This window comes from Pimephales promelas, chromosome 20 (genome assembly GCF_988280905.1).
Source record: "Pimephales promelas chromosome 20, fPimPro1.hap1.1, whole genome shotgun sequence".
Taxonomy (NCBI): Eukaryota; Metazoa; Chordata; class Actinopteri; order Cypriniformes; family Leuciscidae; genus Pimephales; species Pimephales promelas.
In genome coordinates, this window is record NC_142788.1 from 20,853,365 (window position 1) to 20,878,660 (window position 25,296).

The 25,296-nt window shown below is 36.3% G+C and overlaps 2 protein-coding genes across 11 annotated transcripts; one reads left to right on the forward strand and one right to left on the reverse strand.

The window, feature by feature from the left end:
• Positions 1 to 1,841: 1,841 nt before the first annotated feature.
• LOC120462977 (uncharacterized) lies at positions 1,842 to 17,898 on the reverse strand. Of its 3 annotated transcripts, none has more exons than XM_089124510.1 (5): positions 17,837 to 17,898; positions 4,851 to 5,183; positions 4,427 to 4,738; positions 2,699 to 2,819; positions 1,842 to 2,575 (listed from the first exon to the last, which is right to left on the reverse strand). In XM_089124510.1, the coding sequence occupies exons 1-5, from the start codon at positions 17,853 to 17,855 to the stop codon at positions 2,437 to 2,439; spliced, it is 924 nt and encodes a 307-aa protein (XP_088980636.1). In that variant the 5' UTR covers positions 17,856 to 17,898; the 3' UTR covers positions 1,842 to 2,436. The 3 variants fall into 3 exon arrangements, with proteins under 3 accessions (XP_088980636.1, XP_039507669.2, XP_088980637.1); XM_039651735.2 differs by lacking the exon at positions 17,837 to 17,898 and adding an exon at positions 6,387 to 7,074; XM_089124511.1 differs by lacking the exons at positions 2,699 to 2,819; positions 17,837 to 17,898 and adding an exon at positions 6,387 to 7,074.
• On the forward strand, positions 7,522 to 24,882 carry ptpn22 (protein tyrosine phosphatase non-receptor type 22). Of its 8 annotated transcripts, none has more exons than XM_089124498.1 (29): positions 7,522 to 7,991; positions 11,541 to 11,649; positions 12,237 to 12,313; positions 12,462 to 12,557; positions 12,690 to 12,728; positions 12,990 to 13,061; positions 13,632 to 13,691; positions 14,364 to 14,506; positions 15,178 to 15,244; positions 15,336 to 15,413; positions 15,508 to 15,588; positions 15,746 to 15,861; positions 17,579 to 18,183; positions 18,260 to 18,349; positions 19,168 to 19,242; positions 19,541 to 19,612; positions 19,705 to 19,776; positions 19,865 to 19,992; positions 20,549 to 20,576; positions 20,664 to 20,738; positions 21,729 to 21,797; positions 21,958 to 22,020; positions 22,098 to 22,228; positions 22,414 to 22,441; positions 22,605 to 22,685; positions 22,769 to 22,878; positions 23,198 to 23,228; positions 23,353 to 23,466; positions 23,650 to 24,882. In XM_089124498.1, the coding sequence occupies exons 1-29, from the start codon at positions 7,890 to 7,892 to the stop codon at positions 23,709 to 23,711; spliced, it is 2,874 nt and encodes a 957-aa protein (XP_088980624.1). In that variant the 5' UTR covers positions 7,522 to 7,889; the 3' UTR covers positions 23,712 to 24,882. The 8 variants fall into 8 exon arrangements, with proteins under 8 accessions (XP_088980624.1, XP_088980622.1, XP_088980625.1 ...); XM_089124496.1 differs by having other exon boundaries at positions 7,523 to 7,991; positions 22,769 to 22,899; XM_089124499.1 differs by having other exon boundaries at positions 7,523 to 7,991; positions 22,793 to 22,899.
• The last annotated feature ends 414 nt before the right edge of the window (positions 24,883 to 25,296 follow it).

The window sequence follows — 25,296 nt, forward strand, 5'->3', positions numbered from 1 at the left end:
TTTGAAATGCTTTATTTCTCTCTTTTATTACCTTTGTGCATTCTTGTGTCCACCACGGAACGATTCTTTTTCTAATACTGCCTCCTCTTTTGCTGCACCTAAAATAATACTACTTGTTTCTTCATTAAAAATCATAAACTCCTCCTTTCTAAAGGGAACTCGCACTGTCGAATGCCGCTTTGGGGAATGCCTCAAGTGTTGTTTTGTTCCTACCACACCAAGATTATACCCTTATGTGCCAACTAATGCTCTTGCTCGCAGTCACTGTGGCAAAACAATTATTGTTTCTCTGAGTATTATTTGGCCAATGACACATAGCTCACCTGCAAAATGTCTGTATGCAGGACAGTCATCAAAGCAACCTGTTTGAATAGCAGTTCTCAGTCTCTGTATGATTTCCTTGGTGGTCAGAGCACTTGGTGTCACACAAACTGCTATAAACCGCATGTACTCTTCTGCTTTATTTGGGTGCATCTCACCTTTGGCTGATGGGCCCAGCAGACGTGACATAGGATCTGCAATGTTCTTTGTTCCAGGTAAATGAATCACCCGGAAATCTGTCATCTCAAGACCCACCTTTTAATGCACATGATATTGAGCAAGGGATATAAATTGCCTCGAATGCTTTGTAGTCTGTGACTAGATCAAACTTCAGACCATAAATGTAAGGGTGCAATCTTTCACATGCGCACACCAGAGCAAGTGCTTGGCGCTCTGTTTGCCTGTGCCTTTGTACAGCCGATCTCTGCCATAACCATTGTGTTTTACAAACACACAGTTACAACAGCCAAATAAAAGCTAAAGTAAGAAGAACTGGGACCAAGAGCCCAACAAAAGCAAACAATGATCACCACCATGGTGACATAAAATTAAACAAATATCAACATCTAAACCTCATCTAAGGAAATTACATTGAAATAAACTTGAGTTTTAATTTAATGCATCCTGAGTGTTTATTTGGTCCAGAAACAGTAGAAATAGTCTAAATGAGGCCATAAATGATGTTGAAAATATGTCCACAATGGCCACATTTGAACTATTTTTTAAACTTGTACGAAGGTGTAATGAACGTTTATATCAGACGTGCAGAACAGACGTCAGAAAAACTTTCATTCTGGCTCCTCAGTGGACGTCTTTTCAACGTTCGGCTTTTCGTAACAAAGATGTTGAAAGGACGTCTTTTGGACATCATTTTGCTCAGTGGGATAGATAAAATGAAATCTCAGTAATATACCAAAACATGGCATTATATTTGTAGATACAATTATTTGTATTTCAAACACAATGGCCAAAATAGAATGATTGAGTAACTCACCTCTGACATTGACAGACTTCATTAGACATGAAGAAGGAAGCAGCACAGAGAGACTGAAACTTAAATCCCCGTCTCTCAACGTTGGTGAACTTGCCAAAAATAGTTCCAGAGTAATTTGTTTTCTGTTGCTCAAAAACAGAGACCATAGTGGGACAAGGACAACACATTTTAATGAACATTCTTGGGTTCGAGATGATTCTCTCTCTAAGATACAACTTGAAAAAATGTTCTAACAAATGTAAAAAAAAAAAAATAATATATATAAAAAAAGTAGCTTTTTTTCATAGGAATAAACTTATTATTATTATATGTAAACTGCCAGCATTGCAGATTGAAAAAAAGTATGGTTACTATTTAAAAATATTTATTTTACTGGTATAATATAAGCTGCTGCTGCCGTCCATGTTAGTAAGCTGTAATATTTTTTTTTTTATCATTTTGATTTTTGTCTTTGAGTTAAAGGCTATTCCGGGCATCTCACTGCAACAGTTTCAAGAGGTAAGTAATGAAAAGCTCAAATCACATCAAGCATCGAGACAATTTATTGAAAATCAAACAAAGATGAATACAACTAAATTTGGAATATGAAAGAACAAGACTGTAGATCTTTAAAAAATATTTAGTTGCCTTGTCTGCCTACTCATTACACCAAATAAATCACTAAACATTTTATTTACCTCCATGTCTTGTGACCATTTACCGACACTAGAAAATGTGTTGTGAAATCATTGAAATATATAGGTTTTGTTAACAAAGTTTGGGAATCTCTGCATTAAATGAACAAAAGTATTTAAAAAAATCCATCTTTACAGTCCCTTGATCGCTGTCCATGGATCAAGGTCACAAATATTTAATCAGTTCATCACTATGTGTGATATTTTCCTTTAATATAGACAGCACACCTAAAGCTGAAATATCTAAACAAGTTTGAATGGGATTAAGCAGTTTGGGGCTACATTATTTGAACACCTTGTGGATAATAAAGACAAAGCATATCAATTCAGAGCTAACATGTGCAGTAAATCGACATGAAGTCATCATGAAGTAAAAATAATGCAAATAGTATGCACACCATGAATAAAAACACTGTGTAATGAAGATGTGATCATGGTTCTTCTCAGTCAGATGTGTTTGACTTGAGCCTTAAGCCGTCTGGATGTTAATTTTGAGCATGTGAGCACTAGATATAAGATGGTAATCATCGCTGAGAAGAGAAGCCAACGAAGACACTCATGCCATAGAGGTAAGCCAGACCAAGACCTATAGAATAAGATCATAATAGTTTTCAGCCTTCTAACGTACAGACATTTGTTGAAATTGAATTAAAACAATTATAATACATATATTTTACTATCTTTAGTTTTCTGTTCATTTCTCACTAACATCGTCTTATTCTGACTCCATGCGGGTTGAGAGACTGTTGCAGAGCTCAGTAATTCCTCTGTAGTTTGGATGGATGTTGAGAGTGATGTTGTGCTTCTAATGCAGTCATAGCTAGAGAGTGCTAATTAACAAAGTGAGGTTCATCCTCTTGTCAGACATCTTAAAAACATGTATATAATACGGCACAAAAAATATAATATTACTGTAAAAAAAAAAAAGTTAAGAAACACTACATCATGTCCATTCAAGTGAAGTAAAACTATAATGTACTCAAAAGTTTACAAATGAAAACACCATTGCATTCTATGAAATGATTGGCCTATCAACATGACGATCATTCCAATATTATAATGTAAAATTAATACAATATTATTAAAGAACGGCCTTGATACAGAAGCCACGTTAGTATTATAGGTACCCAGAGGTCGTTTTCACTGCAGTAGACAAAAGTGGCATTTGTTACTATTTTATGTTTTGGTGAATTGGTGGCTAATGAATTACAATCTGTTTTCATACTGCTTCAATGTATATGTAATGATGAGTAATTATAATCAAGGTATTACTCAATATTTTTCCTTCTAAATATTAAGTTGAATGACTTCTCTAGCCATGTGAGATTTTGAATTGAGTTGAATGACTTCTCTAGACTTGTGAGATTTTACTTTGTTATAGAAGTTACCAGTATGATTGCTGAAATGTTCTTTGCATGTACTCTGTATTTGATATCTGAATGCAGCAACAGTGCTTGTTCATTTAGCCCAGCTTCCAGAAATGAAATAGGGATTTCTATTGTTTTTTAGAAAGCAAGGTCTCCAAAGTGTTAAAACATAAAGGGGTCATTGAAGCCAATAGTTTAAGGGACCATTTCTTTATTAAAGCCTTACTTTCCAGTTAGACTAAAGTTTAGCTATCCTTGAGAGAAAGAATGCATTATCTTGATGTTTTGAGAAGACTCTCTTGTTTATAGTTAGAGCCTGGCCGAATCCAACCTTGGAAAAGCAGTGTGTAGGAGTGTGTGTGTGTTAGTCTTCTTGGTTGTAGGTTAAGGAACCACTGCCATTATTGGAGATTGACTGAGTTGTTGTTCTGAACATGCTGGCGCCCAGCAATCCAAATCTGCGACCTCGAAGGTCATGACAAGCACTCTGAGTCTCAGCTGCATAATCGATGGAGATATGCTTCCGTCTATCTGTATATGTGTGGAAAATTACTATGTTTATCTATTTCTTAGCCAATGAGAATCATTCAACCTGTTTGCAATGACGTAGCTTAGACCTTGGAAAAAATATAACTGCTGTGATCTTTGTGACTGTAAGCGGGGCGGCCTACAAACTCCTGGAAGAGTCTTGAAGCTGACTTCTGCTGATGACACTGCAAACTAAATTCAGTAAAACATTTCTTAAATTTTTTCACAATTCTGACTCTGGGTCTTCATTCTTCATATCTGGTTCTGGGTCTTTGACTGTATACCCCTTACAGTACGATCTGTTTATGACCAAGTGATGGTTATGTTTAGGGGTGGAGCTTCATGCTTAGTTTTTGACACCTCGTAAAATAATCAGGAAACAATATCCTTTGAGATTGGGTGGGTGTTGACAAATGACGGCAAATATTCAAAAATAACTGATGACTAAATGATGTGACTGGCCAATCAGAATCAAGAATTCCAGAGAGTAATTCCAATGTAATAAAAACGTAATATACAATCAATGTACAGGTTCAACTCACCCTTAGATGAGATGAGATAAACACAGTTCTTGTCTGCAGGCTGAAGGATTTGTAGAGAAATCAATTCGCTGCTCTGGCTGCTGACATCATTAGAGGCCAAGCAGAAAAGTTGGCTGTCTTCAGTGATATTTGAACAATGGAGATGGAGATCAGTGGAATTGTGCAGGACAATGTTGTTTGGTTTTCCAACTCTGAACCAAGTGTACTGCACATCCGTTCCTCTCTCACTCCAACAGCGAAACACAACTAGCTGTCCCCAGCACATCATCTCCAGAGAACTGAGAGGCCAAAAGTGTGGTTTCATTACAGCCTCTGAAATTAAATACAAAAGTTCTGTCATGGAACTCAAGATGGTGCAGGCTAATAGAACAAACATCTTACTTTGGTTTAGGATACTTCACACATGATGAAAATAAAGTCTTACCATTTGTTACTGTAACTTGGATCCTGGTCATTATATCAGAATAAATTTTGTCAATCGCCACCCAATATATCCCAGTGTCGTCCAACTTTAGATCTCTTACATTAACAATCAAGCCTCTAGAAACTCTGTCAATGATTTGTGCCCGTGTTCTGTACGCTGCCTGTGTGAATCCATTTGTGTCCATCAGAACCTCACACGAGGCTCTGGAGTCTCCAGCACACCAGTACTTCTTGTTAAATTGGAACTGGTCTGTTCTGTAGGTGCAGGTAAGAGTGAACGTGCGTCCAATTGTTGCTTGAATCTTTGTTTTATCACACTGAAACTGCATACTTACTAGAGAAAAAGTCACAGTTTTAAACATTGCATAAATAAGATGATCATCAAAATATTGTTTTGTTTGGAGGATTTAAAATCAGCACGATATGAAAATTCACCCCATCTAAATGACCTCATAATGTTTAAATCAAAATGTCATAACTGGATAAAAACTGATAAAAACAACAGATTTCTCTCTGGTGACATTCACATTGACTGACCAGGACAGAATGAACAGAGGGAACTAAATACATGGAAGAATCAAACATAATGAGGTGAAGACAGGTGAAACAGATGAACAGGACGCTGAACGGGAGGCTGATGAGGGAGTGAGTTCAGGTGTGCAGACGAGAGGATCATGGGAAGTGTAGTGCTGGAGACGCAGACAGGATGGTGCAGACGAAGGACTGTGACACATACACAGGACTTCTCCAATCATTTAATCTGCTTAATACCCGCCCCTTTTTCTGCCTCTACTTTTGAGTACAACATCCACATCTTAAAATCCAAATCAACAACCAAGTGTTTTCCCTACAATGCATCTCAAATTTTTAAATGATTTTTTAAAACTCTTAAAACAAATTGTATTTTAAACATTTTAATTTAAAATAAGTTTAAAAAAAATCATTAGCAAACCCATTACAATTTTTATGTACATGTTAGTCATTTTGTTCAACCTATGAGCGTTTAGAAGCTGAGAAACTGAGATTAGTGGTTATATCTCTCACTCTTTGCTCAGATACCGTTATTTAGTTTAACTTTCTGAATCACATTTTAAGTAAATGCATGTTATACAATTAAACAAGAGAATCTGATTCACAAGAGAACAAAAGGAAGAGATTCAGGCAAAGCCAGTTCAGCTCATTTATCATGCATTATGATTGGAAATCAAATTATCAACCATTTAAATGCAGAAATTACAATTTTCTTCAATTGACAGGCACTATTTAAGTTTTAAAAAAAATCTTTTTTAAATCATTAAAAATTTATACCAAAATATTGTCCAACTTTTTTGTTGGTCATGTATGACAGATATAGTATTTCATCCTATTGTCAACTATAGGTAAAACCACTTTTACAGCCATCATCTCCTTACAAAACTACTTAATTTAACTACTTGTTTAATTTACTTGTTTAATTTACTAAACAAATACTAGGCAGATAAATATGAAAACTACTGCATCAAATATGTTTTTTAAAAATCAGTAAAAAGAGACTTACTCTGTGCAACAAGCAAAATGAACAAGCCCTTCATAGTGCTAATGGAGGTGTGGATATTATGTTGTGGTGCACCTTGTGCAAGTTGTATAGAATGAAACAGGATGTGCGCCTTGTGCGGTGATGGACAAACTGTTTTCAAATAGCTTTGTGGGGTCTTTCTTTCAGTATGCTGGCAGACATAAGTACACACGCAGTACAAATTTACTTAAAAAAAGACTCTAGAAATGGTGAAAGTGCAATTTTCCATGCAAAAACTTCACAACAATAAGAATTAAAATACAGACAATCTAAAGCCGAAATTAGAAAGTTGTAAATAGAAAGTGCTATTCCTGTAATAGAACATTTGCCAGTGAATCAGGACAGAACAGGAAAAGGTCAGAGACTGCACTTTCAACAAACAGCCACTAGATGGAAGACTTGTGTATAATGGCAAGGAACATTACATAAAAGAAGCAATTTTAAATATGTGTGTGTATATAACTATTTTGCTCTATTAACTATTAAAACAATACTAGGCAGTTGAGCATAAAAACTACTTCAAATATGTAGTAAAAATTCAGTAAAAAAGAGACATACACACAGATATATATACACACACAGTCAACAAGTAGTCAACATTTGAAGTGGCTACTTCAAATGTTGAAATGAAATTGCTGGGTTGTTTTAACCCAACTTTGGGTCAAATATAGACAAACCCAGCCATTGGGTTAATTTTTTTAATTACATTTTTAACCCAACGTTTGGGTTTGTCCATATTTGACCCAAAGTTGGGTTAAAACAACCCAGAATTTTTAGAGTGTTCTTTGATTAACTTTTTTGATCCACTTCAAATGTTGGCAACTGTATTGTTATAGTAAAAAAAATGCTTATATTAGAATTAATACAAGAATTTAAAAAAAAAATCAACCATTTAAGCAAACTGCAGTCACTGCTTGACATGTCAGGTCAACTGCCTGAATACATTTATTCCAAGAGCCACACAAGTATCTTTCTCTGGTTTAACTACATTTACACATTCTCTAGATTCTAGTTCAACTGTTTCGAATGTCATCAAACAGGCTTGGCCGCTTCCAGCAATGAAGCAAATGACTTTGACTCTTTCACTATTTTTCTTTTCACATACAAGCGCACACCCACCCACAAAAGCTTCCTGTATGGGGGGTATTGGCTCTAAAACCTTGTGCTACAAAGTGTTGGGCAGAAAGACAGAGAAGGCCGCAGACAGAGAATAACAGGTATGCAACAAAAAAAAAGAGTGAGATAATCTGAAGGAAGAAATGAAGGGTGGAGAGGGTCACAGTGATACTTCGAGTTGACCACAAAACTAGTGAACAGTTGCTGCCACTGCTTCCGTGACGACACATCGCACAGTTCCTCAACTCAACTGTAGACTTACAAGAAACACACGTAGAGAGAAAGCCAAAGATGGACACCTTTCAGAAGCCCACCGATCTCCCCTCTCTCTGACATGACGGAGGAATCTGCTGTGACATACATCATGCCATGGACGCCCAAGCCTGCATTCTGAGGGACCTACTGGCCCAAATCGGCAGCAAGGAAGCAGAACAAGAAGGGGCAGAGAACGGCTTCGCCGGAGAGTTTTTGGTAAGTCATTAACTAGGTCTTGCGTTTACAAATGTCACCGCAGGTTGAAAATATGCTCAGATTCAAGTCATGTGATAAAATGGATAGGTTGAAAAAGCTGCCAATGTTTCTGCTTTTTTACATTATATGCATGTGCTGAAAGCCAGCTAAAAATAAAATGTGTCTGGCCATGAGCTGATGGCTAAGCGAGGACTTCCTCTTTTAAATAGTGCCTGTCGATTGAAGCTTTCATAACAGAAGTTTTGTTATTTATTATTTAACTAATCGATTACTGAATCTATGGCTGCTGTCTTCAACAGGGAGCCCCAAGTAGTACTTCGTCTCACTACTGCTTAGATTTTCTTTCCCCAAATGAACCTTTTTTGTCAACTGTTAGATATTCCATGTGAACAGTCATGGCATTGATGACTGAAAGAGTTACCCATGATGACCCATCCTGGGCTGTGTCACTTCGACTTAAACCCATGCAAAAATAGAAAATGCAAAAATGAGTTCGTTCTCCTAAATTTGGAAGACACTTTTATTAAAAAGTATCTTAGAGTGAATTCGGTTGCTTAGAGTGAAACAGGATGTTAGGCAGTGAGGGATGGACTGTGGTTTTCAGATAACACCCTTAAATGCTGATTTAAATACATTATATTTAAATAGAAATCAGAGCTTTCTTTGTTGAACTTAACCAAACTAAAAAATAACGTAACCCAGCTAGAAATTCTAAAAATGTTCTGAGAACATTTCCACGCAATGTTCTGATAATGTTTTCAGTGGGTAGTTTTATTTTGGTTCCCAGAATGTTCTCCTAAAACATTTAATTCTAACATTGTTCTTATAACATTTTCAGCAGGTAGTTTTCTGTTTGTTCCATGAATGTTCTCTTAAAAGATCGAATAACATTCTTTAAAAACATTCTAGTTAAAACGTTATATCTTGTTTACCTTAGGAACATTCTTTGAACATTACATTTAAATATTTTCTTTAAAACATTAACTAAACTTGTAGGGAATGTTAGCCAAAGTTATGAGAACGTTCCATGCTAGCTGGACATATCTTATCTTATCTTCTCGGTGTTGACTGGGCATCAGTCTCATGACCTTGGTGTCGCTATAGCACCATGCAGTTCTGCTAGAGAAACCAGAGTTGAGCTAATGCCAAATGTGTGGCTCTCAGAGTCTACAAAGTAGCATTTTGAGGAAATGTTTTGAAGGATCATTTTTGGTCAATTCATCTTTGGCAGAATGTCCACAAAATCAGAGGTTTCCAAACTGGGCACTTCCAGAGGGTATGTGCTGCCTGTTGCTATTATATACACATAAAATATACATAAAAAAAAAATTCACTTTAGTAAATTGATATAATAATTGATTCCCTCAATTTAAGTAAATCATGCGCACAATATAATTCGTTCTCTGTCATTTTACAAAATTGTGTGCACAAGATTCATTTCCTCAATTTGACCAATTTAACTAAAACAAGGGAACAAATTATTACAAAGTTGCCACGATTTAGTAAACGAGGGAACAAATTATTATATTATGTGCATAGTTGACTTAAAACGAGGGAAAAAATTAGTAAAACGGTTGGCGTTTTAATGAACTGTTCATTTGTGGCCACAATATAGATTTTCTTTCTGCATATCATGTGTGCAGGGGGCCTATTATTTAATTTAATAAAAAATGTTGCCTTTATAATATCCCACATTTTTATTCTCACAAATTAATGGCTCTTTTTTATATGAAAACATCTAGCGTATATTGTACTTTGGGGTCATTGTCATCAAAATATTGGAAAACTTCAGCTGTAAATGGTTACAACACTGTATTGTCAAACAATACAAATAGCCATAACAGAAAATTTAAAAGTAATATCACACTATTTTTAAGGCTTAAACATTTATCACACAGGTACATGTTACTCTCGTAACATAATATATACAACGTTATAATGCGCCAAACAAACCCTGAAGTACCAAACTTATTTAGGCATGCCCTTGCCACCATGGTTTCATCCTGTTAAGCAGAACAAAACATGCTCTGTGGTCTAGCCTGAATGCTACACAGTGTCTGTTATAGTCCTCAGCTGCTGCAAAGTGTCCAACACCCAATGTCAAACCAACCAGTTTTCAATTTTCATTCGCATGAAGGGTGAATAATAACCCAGATTATAAACTGCTCTTTAAAACATGCTGCTGCTTTATTATGTCTGTCAAACTGCTGGCAAACAAGACCTTTGCCATAATAAGTGATTTGAATCGCTTACTAAAGGAACGTTTACAGGAAGAGAAACTGTCAATTTGGCAGAGCATGGAAAGCTAAGTTTCCATCACACTGAGAGCAGAACTACTGGACCGCGCCGATCCGACACAAGGGACATAAAAGTAGAGAAATGCCAGTGAGAGTCCAATCTCAAGGTCCAAAACTTAAGGGTTTCCCACAGCGTGATGGCTGGTCCCTTACATGCCATTTTGACTGTTTCAGCTCAGAGATCCCATGCTAATTACTCAGCTTGCTATATGTGCTCACTGTTTGTTGGGCTCTTAAAGGGATAGATCACCCAAAAATGAAAATTAGCCCATGATTTACTCACCCTCAAGCCATAGGTACATATGACATTCTTCTTTCAGACGAATACAATCGGAGTTAAAATGTCCTGGCTCTTCCAAGGTTAATAATGGGAGTGAATGGTTATTTCTGTTTTGAAGTCCATAAAAGTGCATCTATCCATCATAAAAGAGCTCCACAAGCTAAATATAAATAAATTTATTTAAAACTTTATATTTTCGCTTCCGAAGGCCTTTAAATGATGGATCGATGCACTTCAAAACAGAAACGGTCTTTCACTGCAATTATAATACTTGGAAGAGCCAGGACATTTTTTTTTTTAATATAACTCCGATTTTATTCGTCTGAGAAAAGGATGACTTCAAGTCTAGGATGACTTGAGGGTGAGTAAATCTAATTTTCATTTTTGGGTGAACTATAACTTTAAGGCTTCTTGTAAGCTCAGCTGTGGTCGGAAAGTCTTGGTCTGGTCTCATGGTTCTTGTGCTCAGAGACACACAAAGGAGAGCGATGGTACATCCCACATGCATGTTGTGACAGCCACACACACTCGCATATACACAGCCATTTCACAGATCTTAACCACAGGGCTATAAACTGCATTCTGTTAGTCTTTGATCACTGCTGCTGAGATATCAAAACCATGGCAAATAAGACTTTCTTACTTTGCTTTGTCTTAAATAATATAATAATATGTCTTAAATAATATAATAATATCCATATTTGCTTGGTTGATTAGTGTCTTAATCCCATGCCAGGTTAATTCCTTGGCTATTTTCATGCCAAGCTAAAAAATAACTACAAAAAAAGCCTTTAGATAAAAACTCAAAAATGGATAAAAGGGTTAACCCTGTTAGAAGTTTCTTCTGTGTCTAATATCAATATTAACATCTGAGCCCTGAACTTGTGGGTTGTAGAAACCTTTAGTATGTAGAAAATCAAAAAGTTTTAAGGCACAAAATCACAACTGAATCCTGTAATTTGGTCAAAACAGAAACTGAAGAGGCAGTCTACAAAATATCGAGCAGAGAAGACATACCCCTCCACAGCTGCGGACAAACAAGATAACGTGAAGAAGAACAGATACAAGGACATTGTTCCCTGTGAGTATTACATTTGAAATCTGACTATCCTAAAGGACATTACAGTATACTATATTGCCGTACTATAATGTACCATAAAATACTGTACAGTACAATATTTTCACTAATAATATAATATAATAATAATATGTTCAAGTTATATAGTTTATAGTGCCTTTCTCGAGCTCAAGGATGCACAATAAATCATACAGTCACATAATCAATCATATGGTCAATGGACATTTGCCCAGTCCAGAACAAGAGCCAATGCAGTTGCATAGTGGTTATATCAAATTGTGCAGAACATTCAAATCCATGACAAAGAACACATAACGTCACGCAGACAGCATAGAAATGTAGACAGTAAATACATACACAGTGAGCGATTCATGAACATGAATACTGTATTTTAATTATATTATACCAGAATATAAAGTACTTTACTGTACTGTCGTTATCGGTTGTTGCTTTAGAAAAGCTGAAACTGCAAATGACACAAATATGTGTGAGAGATAAGTACAATATTTGTGCTGTGTTAAAACACATGAGATGATGATCGTGATGATTACAGTAATGTTAAAGATGCTAACGAATGTATTTTCTCACAGTTGATCACAGCAGAGTAAAGCTCTCCCTCATTAAATCCAAACATGACACGGACTACATTAATGCTAGTTTCATTAAGGTAAGATGGTTATATGCAAGAAAGATATCATGCTATGTACACATACACTAAATCCAATACTTCAATGCAGAATAAACACAAGTAATGCTTAAAACAATCACTGAGAAAATATCAGTAACAGCTGCTATTTGTTTTCTATTAATCTCAGGGGGTGTTGGGTCCTAGGGCATATATTGCCACACAAGGCCCGCTGCCAAACACTGTGCTTGACTTCTGGAGGATGCTGTGGGAATACAATGTGCAGGTATGACCATTTCACAAACGTTCCACTTTATTTAAAAAAAACGAAACAGGTTCAACCTGTTCGACCTCTGGCAAAGGAGAATCATTCTCATGCGGAAATACTAACTCTCTCTCTCTCTCTCTCTCTCTGTAGGTTATTGTGATGGCTTGCCGAGAGTTTGAAATGGGAAGGGTAAGTTGTAACTGACAGTGTATTAGAGGAAATGTTGTCAGTCACCGTGTCTTAAAGAAAACATTGTAACAAAGTTACATTTTTATTAACCACATCCTTCTTGCCTCAGAAAAGTGAAGCAATGCATCAAGCATGACATTTTCTTATTTTTTATCTTGAGCTCCCACCCTATCACAACTTTTGAAATTGTTACAGTGCTATTCTCATAGCGTATACAGGGGAGCAGTTGAGACTGAATGCAGCATTTCCTCTTTATTTCAGAAAAAATGTGAGCGTTACTGGCCGGAGTCAAAGGAGCATGTGTTTGCGTGTGAGCCCTTCACCATACACTATGTAAGAGACACTTCTTCCTTCACTAACACCACACTTCCTGTCCTTGTGTTTTATATGCACTCAGACACATGCCTTTTCAAGCTTGATTCTCAGCATTCATGAATCTAGAACACTACGTCAGTAGGCTACATCTCGAACTTGCAAGATGGATCCAAAAAAAAAAGAGAGCTCACACTGTAAAAATAGAAAATGTCTGTAATCTTAACGGATAATGTCCTAGAAGAAAATTTACTAGTACTCGATTTTTTTTTTCTTTCAGTGTAAAGTTTATTTTTGAAAACAGTAATAGTTTAATAAAACTTGTATAATCTGTGCTGCTTAAATAAAAAAAAAAATTATTTGTTTAATTTATTTAGACAAAATAGTACAGAATTGTTAGACTATAGCACGAAAGCTTATCGTGTCAACCAGAATTTTAATATTGATGCATCCCTCTAAATAAATAGTCAAATGTAAGATTGTAGATAAGCAAATAGTTATTCACTGTTGACTTACACTATCGGAAATATTACCAGCACATTAATGATCCAGTGAACATTCCATTCACGTACTGTACATGCTTTTGTCCAGGAGTCTGATGAGAATAAGGGAGAATATTTGATAAGGACGCTGAAGGTGACATGTAAACAAGTAAGTAACAGTTCTTTGGTCTTGACTTCAATGCACTGAAAAAAGTTTTCAAAGAGAGTCATTCAGCTCTTATACGGATATATATATATATATATATAATAAGTAATTTCATTTGAATTATACATATTTTATTTATTTATTTGTTTATTGCTCCATGGTAAAAACACATAACATTTCATTTCATTTTCTTCTTTACATAATTTAAGTGTAAGCGCAAAAAAAAGAGGTTGTTTTACTTGGCTTTTTATTTTATTTTTAATCTTCTCTATTGTATTCTTAATCATTTGTCTTCAATGTCCAGATGTTTGCTAAAATATAAGCTAAATAAGTTCATAAACTGATCGCTTGATATTTTCACACTTGAGTCAAGTTCGTCAAAATATAAAAGTATTGATATAGGTCAAACATTGTTGTGGTGGCCAATGATATATCTTTTTTTCTCACTGAAATGTCACTTCGCAAGAGTACAAAAGCATTCAAGTGCAGCAACTGTAGTGCAGACATTGTAGTGGAACAAACATAAACACAGACAGGTGCTGACATTTCCGAAAATGTTTTGTAGTGATGAAAGAAAACCACCAAAATGTGGTGGTTTAATGACAATCAAACAGGTTGCCAGAAAAAAAAAAAAAAAAAAATCAAACTGCTTTATATCACACCGGTTATTTCCAGGTGTCCCGGACACTGAAACAGCTGCACTATGTGAACTGGCCGGATCACGGAGTACCTGACTCCATCCCTCCCATCCTGGAGCTGCTGCAGGACATGCGCATTTACCAGGATCACGAGGAGCTTCCCATCTGCATTCACTGCAGGTAAATGCCTGTCTCTGAAGTGATGGAAACAATATGATCCATTTATGATTAATGATTGCAGCTGGGGGCTATTCAGATAAAAACTGCGCTCATGCGCTCAGTGGCCATGAACGCAAGATTTGTTTGTATCTGTAACCATGGAAAATGCCCACCACCATTTTGTACACAGGAAATATGTAGGTGGTTGACCAACAAGAAGCAAATACCCCAAGAAGCAAGAGTTATAATGACAGTTAAGGCTATTCTGAAAGACATTACATAACCAACAGAAGAGAAATTCATTCTTTATAAGTTACCTTAACCATTAAGACTGAAAAATATATAATTATAGTTTTATTTGGACATTCATCTTTCAGTCTGAACAATGGAGGTCAATAATATTTAGAGAAAATACTAATATAGTATAATGTCTAGTATGATAATTTTGAGATTTGCTAAAAATTGTAATCAGTGTTTTTCAAATTAGTTTTTAATGATTAACTTTTCCACACAGATTATTCGAGAACCGTATAAGCAGTTAATTGACTTGTTAAAATGAAATCATTCGTGTGACTCCACAGCAGTGTTATGTAGAAAAATGTAACCTCTAAACTACATTAAAGTGTAAAAATGTAAGAATCGTTGTGTTTTCACTGTGGCTCATTCTCTTGGGACTGTTTGGGGATTTGCAGTGCAGGCTGTGGAAGAACGGGTGTATTGTGTGCCATCGACTATACCTGGAATCTACTGAAGAGACAGGTAAGGATTCAAAACATCATCACAAAAATAAAGACAAAAATTTCTGTCTCATACTTTAGGTCAGATGTTAATCTTATTTGCTCTTGTTTAGATGATACCAGACAATTTCAGCATCTTTGAACTGGTAAAGGACATGCGTACACAGCGGCCCTCTGTGGTTCAGACTAAGGTAACCAAAATGGTTTCTCCTTCATTTGCCATCATCAATAAAAACGAAAACGCCTCAATTTTACCTAATGCTACATTTCTTCTCCTTCTCTTAGGAACAATATGAACTAGTATACAGGACCATCAAGTTGCTGTTTGAGAGATATCTAGCAGCAATGGAAGAACCAAACAGAGAGGTCGGATTAGACACCATTATTACTCACTCTGTATTTACATAAATGATGTCATTTGATTTCCCACTGATTTAGCTTTCTAGTTACGACATTTTACACATCATAATCAGAGGATTTTGCTGATCTGAGTCATGAACAGTTTAATTTGATCATCAATCAGGTGCCAGCTCCCACCTTACCTGTCACCATAAGCAGTGGGAGTGAGATCTCAGATTTCAGCGACTCCGAATCAGAGACTGAGACAGACTTCAGAGCGCTGCGTCAAACTGAGCACAGGTCTGAGAAAATCTCTCATTTCAATGGTATTAATCCACATTTTAAGGGAATAGTTCAACCAAAAATGAAGAATTTATTCTCCCTCATGCTGACCCAGATAGCAAACTGACATTGAATCAACGTGGAAATATAACATTGAAACAACGTTGATCTGACATAGTTTTGCTCATCGAATTAACGTTGAACCAACGTCAGACGCGTCATTCTTTCAAAACTAACGGAAAATCAACTTGAAATCAACGCGTTGTTTCAACGTTATGAACGCAAACCAATTTTCGATTTTCATTTAGCTTCGAAGAATGCCGCGTCTGACGTTGGTTCAACGTTAATTCGATGAGCAAAATCAACGTTGTTTCAATGTCATGAGAGACGTCGTTTCCACGTTGATTCAATGTCAGTTTGCTGTCTGGGGATCCATTCCAAATCTGTATGACTTTCTTGTGAAACACAAAAGTAGATATTTAAAACAAAAACGTTTCAATTGCTTTTGTCCATACAATAAAAGTCAGTGGGGTCCTATGTTGTTTTGGGCCCCAATGACTTTCATAGTATGAAAAACAACAACAACACCGACACATTTTTCAAAATTCTTTTCATTTGTGTAATTTCTGCTCCAATAACATCCCCAAAGTTAAAAAACCCCCAAAGATTCACCCATCCGCCATTGGTCAAAAACAGATACTGTATGTTCCACCCTCAAACTAATGTCCTTGGTTGAGCTAGTGTTGCCAAGTCAGGCTGCTCAAACAGACAGAGATAGTACCACAATTTTGATACAACCACAAAGCCACAACTTTAACACCTTCCGGAGAAATCAATGAGCTAACGACCTTCCCCTCTGAGCTAATGGCCTAATAATGACCTAAAGTAGTAACACAAAATAGGTAAGCTATCATTTTAAAGCTTAAGAAACTCAGCTTTTTAATGCATCTAACCATTCTGATTAACTCTTAAAGGAGTGCTGAGTCGTCCCTATAAACCAGAGTGTACCGTTGGGCGCCACCTAGCTACAAAACAATTTATAATCATATTTTTCAAAACTACTGCCTTGATCAACACAAAATAAGTTCCATTTATTCCAAAGCTTAGAATCTGAACTTTACAATGTGGCAAATTTGATTAACTGCTAAGTAGTGCTGCGTTATTTCATGAAATATTTGTACTATGTATGGTAATATGTCAAAGACATCATGAGTCATGTCATTTAAAAAGGTCTAATAATTGTTTTGGGCTTTGACTAAACTTGAGCAAATGTTTGTTTTCACTTAGATCTAAAGATATAACAAATGACAAATCGGTCCAAAAAAAGCCGACCCTGATTCCAGATGCTATAACTTTTGATTACTTTGAAAGAAATATTGTCCGGCTCTTTCCTTATTTCCTTCCTGAGTTATTGCATGTCAAAATAGAAAGTAAATATTTCCTTGAGCACACGTTTTGTCTTTTATCAGCAGTTTCTCGGCATGAGAATGTCAAAATGTAATAAAAAAAAAAAGTTGTAAACATTATCTATCAAATGATGATACCTACCTTTTGACTCTCCTTGCTAGTTTTGGAGTTATGAGTCTTTACTATTGTGTATGTCCTTCATAAAGAGTTAAACAGAAGCCTAATTGATAATTAATAAAATACATCTTGAATTGTTTCTTGTCTAAGACACACTGTGACTGTTTTGTGTTATTTCCGATCATAACTAAATCTTTTGCTGTTATAATAGGAGAAATGAGATGGAAATCCTAATGGATGAACACAATCACATTACACAGAACATCACTTCTTGGCCACAACCACATTTACATCCATTCAGTCAAGAGGTCATCTCCTCCAAAGTCAGTCCTGCAGACATGCTCAGTACAATGAGTGAGGCCCAGATAAATAACCAGAGGTCATTCGTAGCACCAACCCCTCAAAGAGACGTTACAACCTGTGGATATGAAAGAACTGAGCCATCCACCAGCCTCAACACTGATCTTACCCAAGCTGCATGTTATCATCCCATCAGCCTAGTACAGGAGCTGAGGCCAAATATGAAGCATCTGGAGTGGGAAGAAAACCAAGATGTTAGTCCCGTTGGCACAGACTACAAGCCTATTCCCTCCAGCACCCTCTGCTTCACTGTGGAAGATCCTTATTTTGGTCCTGAGTCTCCACCGGCTGGTGAAAATCCCAGTGTTATGGACTCTATGGTTAATGAAATCTGGATAGAGAACCCTTGTCCCATAATACCTAGTTTAGTGCTTAATAACCCTTGTCTTACAATACCTAGTTTAGAGCTTAATAACCAGGTGATGGAACTGCCAAAACATAACTGCAATGAAACAGGTATGAAAACCTATGACTTTCAACAACTGATTCTCTCAAACATTATTTATGATGGATCACTTATGAATTTGTATAGGTGCAAATATACCTTCATCTGATGAAGACACCCCTCCTCCTTTGCCAGAGAGAACGCCGGAGTCTTTTATACTGGCAGAAGAAATCAACGGTTAGTCCAACTCACTGTCTAAATAAGAAACACACAATGTCCACTTGTCACCAATGTGATTTCAGTATTATTTATATAACATTAGAATATGCATATTTTGAATTGGCTTTAATTTTTTTTAATAAGTATTAATTTATTTTTTATTTATTTCGGTTTTAGTTAAGCACTAAGCTTTTATGCATAAAGAAATAGAAACAAATTTAAAATGTATGTTGCAATACATTAAATCTTTTTAAGAATTATTGTAAACCAAATAAATAAGTAAACTTTTTGCAGATTACATTGTTTATCATATGTTGTATTGCTTTATACTTTCTAATGGTGTAAAATTAAGAATTATAATGTACAGGTGAGACTCGAAAAATTAGAATATCGTGCAAAAGTTCATTTATTTCAGTTATTCAAAGTGAGATATTCCAAGACTTTATTTGTTATTATTTTGATGATTATGGCTAACAGCTTATGAAAACCCAAAGGTAAAAATGAGAATATTGTGAAAAGCTTTTCATAAGCTGTAAGCCATAATCCTCAACATTATAACAAATAAAGGTTTGGAATATCTCACTTTGCATGTAATATGATATATTAGTTTCACCTTTTAAGTTGAATTACTAAAACTTTTGCAATATATTCTCATTTTTTTCAGTTTCACCTGTATTATAACTTTGGTTCTGATTAGTCATGAGATCATATAATGCATTATAATGTGTGAATGATATATATAGGTGTCTCTCTCTCTCTCTATAAATAGGTTTGCATGCTTCTATGCAAACCATTTATTTTGGCAACAGACTTGACAACTTCTTTTTTTCCTGCAGTATCATCTATTCCACTCAGTCCTATTGTGATCACAAGTGACAGTCCTCCTCCCCTTCTGTACAAACATCCACAGGGTAAGAACCATTTATAGTGAACAAGAAAATAAGTGAACTTTGAATTTGCTCTTTTAAAAAGCCAGACATACACCATCATTAAGCAAGCGAAAACATGCCATAAATAAACACAATTTTAAAATGAATCTTTAAAATCAGTACAACAAAGCAAAAATATACCTTTACGATTCCAGAAATTTAGGAGTCGAATGATTCAATTGTTTGATTCAATATTAATTTAGAAATTTAACCATTTAATATATATATATATATATATATATATATATATATATATATATCTCACTGGTCTTGTTTCCAGATATCAGTGAAACCAGTGAGCTGTTGACACTGGTGATCCCAACCAGCTCAGGCTCTGAGAGTGTTAACAAAGGTGAGCATTATGCAAACTTGAACATTTGTGTCTATAGATGCAAATGTGTGTGGTGGTCTTAAAGCACCTGTAAATGTTCCCGTTTCCTCTAGACAGCCCGCCTTCACCAGTACCACCACTGCCTGAGAGAACTCCAGAGTCTTTTGAATTGGCCATGGATAAAGGTATGATGATCACAGGCATTGATGATGAATCACCATCAAATTTCATCTGGTCACTTTGTTTGTCTAATTTGCATCTTATTTTCGATAGATTTGGTACAAAATGTGACACGGGAAATGCCACAGGATGTTGTAATGAGAGTTGGGAAATCTTTAGAATGGTCTGGGCAAACATCTGAAGCTCAGACAGACATGAAACGATCCTGGTCAAGAAGCAAGGTGAGGTGATGCAGAGCAGTAGATGTATAGACTAATTAATGTTCTAGCTTAATCCCTAAACCTAACTACCATAAATTATACTCTAGCACGTCTATATATTCAGCGAGTCTCCAATCGACTACAGCATCCGTCTAATCCTATAGGCTACTCCAGCCAGTCTACAGTCGAGTCGATAATTTGAACTCACTTGTTTTCTTCACTGTGCAGCTTAAATGACAGGCAGACTTGAGTAATTGTCCTTTAAATGCTCTTTATTACGGCCAGGAATTCTCGAGCAGTTCTCAGAGAGTCTTCCAAAAAGAAGCAATAAGCATGGCCGGAGGATCTCAGACAAATCCCATTAATGCATTACACAACTTCCCTACAATTTGATTGGTTCTTCATTACTTCATTATCACAAGTTTTCTCAAACAATGTTGTTTACACACACACACACACACTAAAATTTCCACGACATTAAGCAGCAATCTGGTGCAACTTCTGGAGATATTTTGCTTAGCATAATAAATAAGAACAATAAAAATTAGACATAACTGGATTGTTTTCTTTATTTCAGAGCCTAAAACTTAGAATGTCACTTCCTGGTAAGTCAGTTAACTATATTACCTCTAAGCAAACCAGCAATAGATTTATTTTGGCTACAGACTTGACAACTTCTTTTTTTCCTGCAGTATCATCTATCCCACTCAGTCCTATTGCGATCACAAGTCACAGTCCTCCTCCCCTTCTGTACACACATCCACAGGGTAAGACTCATTTACAGTGAACAAGCAAAATAAGTTAAGTTTTTTAAAAGGAAAACAGATACTGGTGTGTTGTAAAGCTGACGACATCATTAAGTGATGACAAGCGAAAACATGCCATAAATAAACGCAATTTTACAACGAATCTATAATAAGTACAACAAAGCAAACAAAAAACTTCAGACACGAGTCGATTGATTCAATTATCATTAACAAATATATTAAGGCCTAAGGGGAGATGAAAAAGCATCATAAATACCTACAACATTAAAAAACGAGAAATCTGAGGTGAATGCTATGCTAGCCTACTGTAGCTGAGGTGAAAGTGCTCATTAAATAAACTTTGGCGTGACATATTTCATGAATAATGGTTGTTATTGTGGTCGCTTAGCCTACTTACTTTTTGTTTCAAAGACATGCGTCGTGCTGATCACAAAGACGCGCGTCGTGCTGATCAGTTATGATTGTTTAGCTTTAACTATGTATTTTTGTTGTGGTAATCTGAACGCCATAAAAAAGACACTCACTAGTCGCCAACTACTGGTAATGATGTAACTTACAGAATGAGTCACCAAATGAACCAGTAAACGAATCTGCACGAGTCTTTTGATAGACATAATTCTTCTGAGTGGATTCGTGTTGCCACTATTTTCAGATTTATAATATAATAAAAAGAGAAATCCAAAATCCCCATCTGTAAAACCTAACTCTAGTCTATGTCAACAAAATGAAACAAAAAGGTGTTCAGACCTCTTTTACTGTCTATGGTTCAGACTTCTGTTCTGGAAATGTATCTAGAGCATCTTAATATAACTTGTCATACAAAAATGTTTGCAACTCTTAATGTTATTAATTAACTGGGGAAATATGGTGATATCTAGTACTTTTTTTTTTACCCCGTTTGGTTGCCTTGAGTAAGTTCTCTCAGTGCTATTCTAGTTAATTACTTTTTAAATATAGATCTATTTACTTACTTCCCTTTTTTGACCACAGAATCTCTACTACACACCCTAACACCACACGAGCAGACATCTGAGACGTTCAGACCAGTTCCAGGGACAGGTACTGAATCACATATCCATTTAACTAGGCTAAATACACAAATGAAATTGTTCAATAGCCTATACAATCTCAAACATAAAAAAAAAAGAAAATATCTGATATAAAATGAAATGTGCACAAACTCACAGTAGGCTACGTTTTGCTGTTTTGTTTCATAAAGAAATTGTCACTCCACCACTTCCTGAAAGAACTCCAGAATCTTTCATCTTTCCCACGGAGAAAGGTGCAGTATACAGTACAGTTTACAGTCTACAGAAAAACTGTGCATCTACGTTTGTTAAAGATATTTTTCTGTTAAAGTATCTGACAACAACGCCCTCTGTCTGCCAGCTGAGCCCGAGCAGCAGAGACAGAGAGTGGGCACATCATCTGAATGGTCAGGCAGCTCCCAACCCAGATCCTTCCTGGAAAGTTCATGGAGCCGAAGCAAGGTTAGCTTTATACTCTCCCTACATGTTACACTGTATGCTAGAAGTGAATTTTGTCAACATTTAGAAGCACATAGCAAAAGCTGACCCACAACACTCTAATTTTCATACAGAACAGAGGTGCTGTGCTATGACTTTCCTTTTGTATGATTTGACTCACTCTTGCCAAATGTGTCATTTTCTAACAGAGCGTAAGATCAAAAAGTTCAAAACAAGGTAGGTTGGTGTTTCCATTGTGCCCTCCCACACCTCAGTCAAAAGTGTCATTACAGCATACACGCACAAGCAAATGTACCCTCTCAAGTGCTCTGCAGTATAGTGTTTTTCACTGTGCGACAGAGATAAAGATGGCGCACTATTATTGGATCTGTGTGCACAGCTGTGTTTAATTTTACAGAGCCTCTATCTGTGGCTCCGGTGACTCCTCCAGTCTCTGTAACCATGGCAACTGGAGGCAAAGGTGAGTGACAGCATAAATCCATTGACAGTGATTGATATAAAAAAAAAAAACTGCATAAGTAAGACTACACAACCTTAGTTTAGCTTGCTCTGTGGCCAATTCAGTAGAGCACCAGACGGCACCCAGCAGTCAGCCAGCAGCAACCGGACCAACAGACAACCGGACAAACCGAGGGGGCGAGAAAACTTCACTGGTCAGCAAGGCCAGGACCAAGGTTATACTTCTACAGTCTCTGTATTTGGTACATGTAAAGTGCATGGCACAATAGACATGTCAAATCCAGTTTATTGATGGCAAATAAACATTTATTTAGTACTCCCTGTTTTCCGTGGGACCCTCATACTGAAAAATGTATAGCATAACTTAAATCCACTTTAAAGTGGCCATTCACAGAGATTGTTTTAGTATTCCATTGATAGATTTTAGAGTTTTTTAAATGTGTGAATAGTATCCTACTTGCTTTGGATAAAAGCAGATTCTATAAATGCAAATCCATTTTTCTTTTCTTACAGAGTATCAAGTTTTTGAAAGGAAAACAGAGGCGTATGTATAACCACTTCTTTCCCTTATTGATACAACTAATTGTACTAAATTTAATAAGCATTTAAATCAAATGACAAGCAGCTTCATGTGTGTGGTTTGAACATCATTTAAATGACATTTTCAGCAAAAACAGCTCCGCCTCCGATCCCGCCCCCAGCTCCACCTTCAGCCCCTCCCGCAGCCCCGCCTCAGTCTGCTCCACCACCACCCTATGGTGCTGCTGTTGGATTCTTATTTTGTAAGCTATTTTAAAATACACTTTTTTAAAAGACCAAAATGTTTGTCAAACTGTTGTTCTGAGAGTTGACACCAGATGGAGCTGCTCCATTTTAAATTTCCTCAGTTCACGTTGATACCTGGTGGTACTACTATGCCAATGCATGACATGTGAACAGTTGATGACTCCTTTCTTACTCCACAGCTTTTGGATCTCGTTTTGGAAAGCCAAAAGGCCCACGAAGTAAACCAGAAACATGGGTCTAGTTAATGCCGATGGTGAAAGGAAAGGAGAACAGCCTCACAAGACAGTGCAACAGGGGATGTACTGAACAAACATTTCTTTCAGCCACAGAGACTGTGGTTTTTGATTGATAGTAGACCAACCACTGACCTCACACAACAGATGGACATTTTTACAGATTCTGTATAGAGGTGTAATGCAAGAGAATGGCCTGTCTGAACATTGAACCATTGCAATGAACTTGCAACTAAAATGTATATAAAATGATTATAATTGTGCAACTTAAAGGAATCGATCACTTTAAAACAAAAACTTTTGCTGATAATTTACTCACCCCCATGTCATCCAAGATGTCCATGTCTTTCTTTCTTCAGTCGAAAAGAACTTAAAGGGATAGTTCACTTTGAAATGAATTTTTGTTTTAGCTTACCTCAAGGGCATCCAAGATGTAGGTGTCTTTGTTTCCACCGCATTTTCAATTTTGATATTTTTTGGTCAAACCGTTGTTGTCTGTCAGTCCTATAATGCAGTTTTAGGGGGTCCACCTCAAAAAGCATGCACAGAAAAGTCAAAATTAAACACGATTGAATGACTCGTGAATGTAAGTACACACTGATGGCATAAGACACGAACCGAGCGGTTTGTGTGAGAAAACGAACAGTATTTATATAGTTTTTACCTCTTGTTAACAGCCGTCGAACTGATCTGAATCAGATGTCCAACTGAACCGAACTGAACCGTCACCAGACGTTAAGCCGGAAGTGATCTCTCGCGCGTCATTGTTTACACGGCGATTTCGGAAGTTTTACCTTTCACTAAACATATTTAGATATATCAAAATCGTCTTCCATTGCGATTTCCCGTATATCTAAATATGTTAGTGAAAGGTAAGACTTTCGGAAACAAAGCTGTGGAAACTTTGCTGTGGAAACAAAGACACCTACATCTTGGATGCCCTTGAGGTAAGCTAAAACATATAAAAAATTAATTTCAAAGTGAACTATCCTTTTAAGGTTTTTGATGAAAACATTCCAGGATTTTTCTCCATATAATGGTAACCAAACGGTTCAAGGTCCAAAAGACAGTTTCAGTGCAAACTGTTCAAAGGGCTTTAAACCATTCCAGACAATGAATAAGGGTCTTATCAAGCGAAATGGTCGCTAATTAAAAAAAAAAAAAAAAAACAACAACAAAGTTTAAGTTTTCTAAGCTCAACTGGTCACCTTGCTCTGTTCTGTGATGCACATTCGTGACTCTCCTGTTCAAACTCGTTCATCAAAATGAACGAATCTTTTTTCGTGTCATTTGGTTCATTCAACGAACAAAATGAAGGAATTGACTCGGAAAAAGATTCGTTCATTTTGAATCGTTTAAAACCCTTTGAACAGTTGGCAATTTGCACTGAAACTGTCTTTTGGACCTTAAACCGTTTGGTTACCAGTAAAGTGCATTATATGGAGAAAAATCCTGGAATGTTTTCATCAAAAACCTTCATTTCTTTTCGACTGAAGAAAGAAATACATGGACATCTTGGATGACATATGGGTGAGTAAATTATCAGCAAAAGTTTTTTTTTTTTAAAGTGAACTATTCCTTTAAGAGAAGATA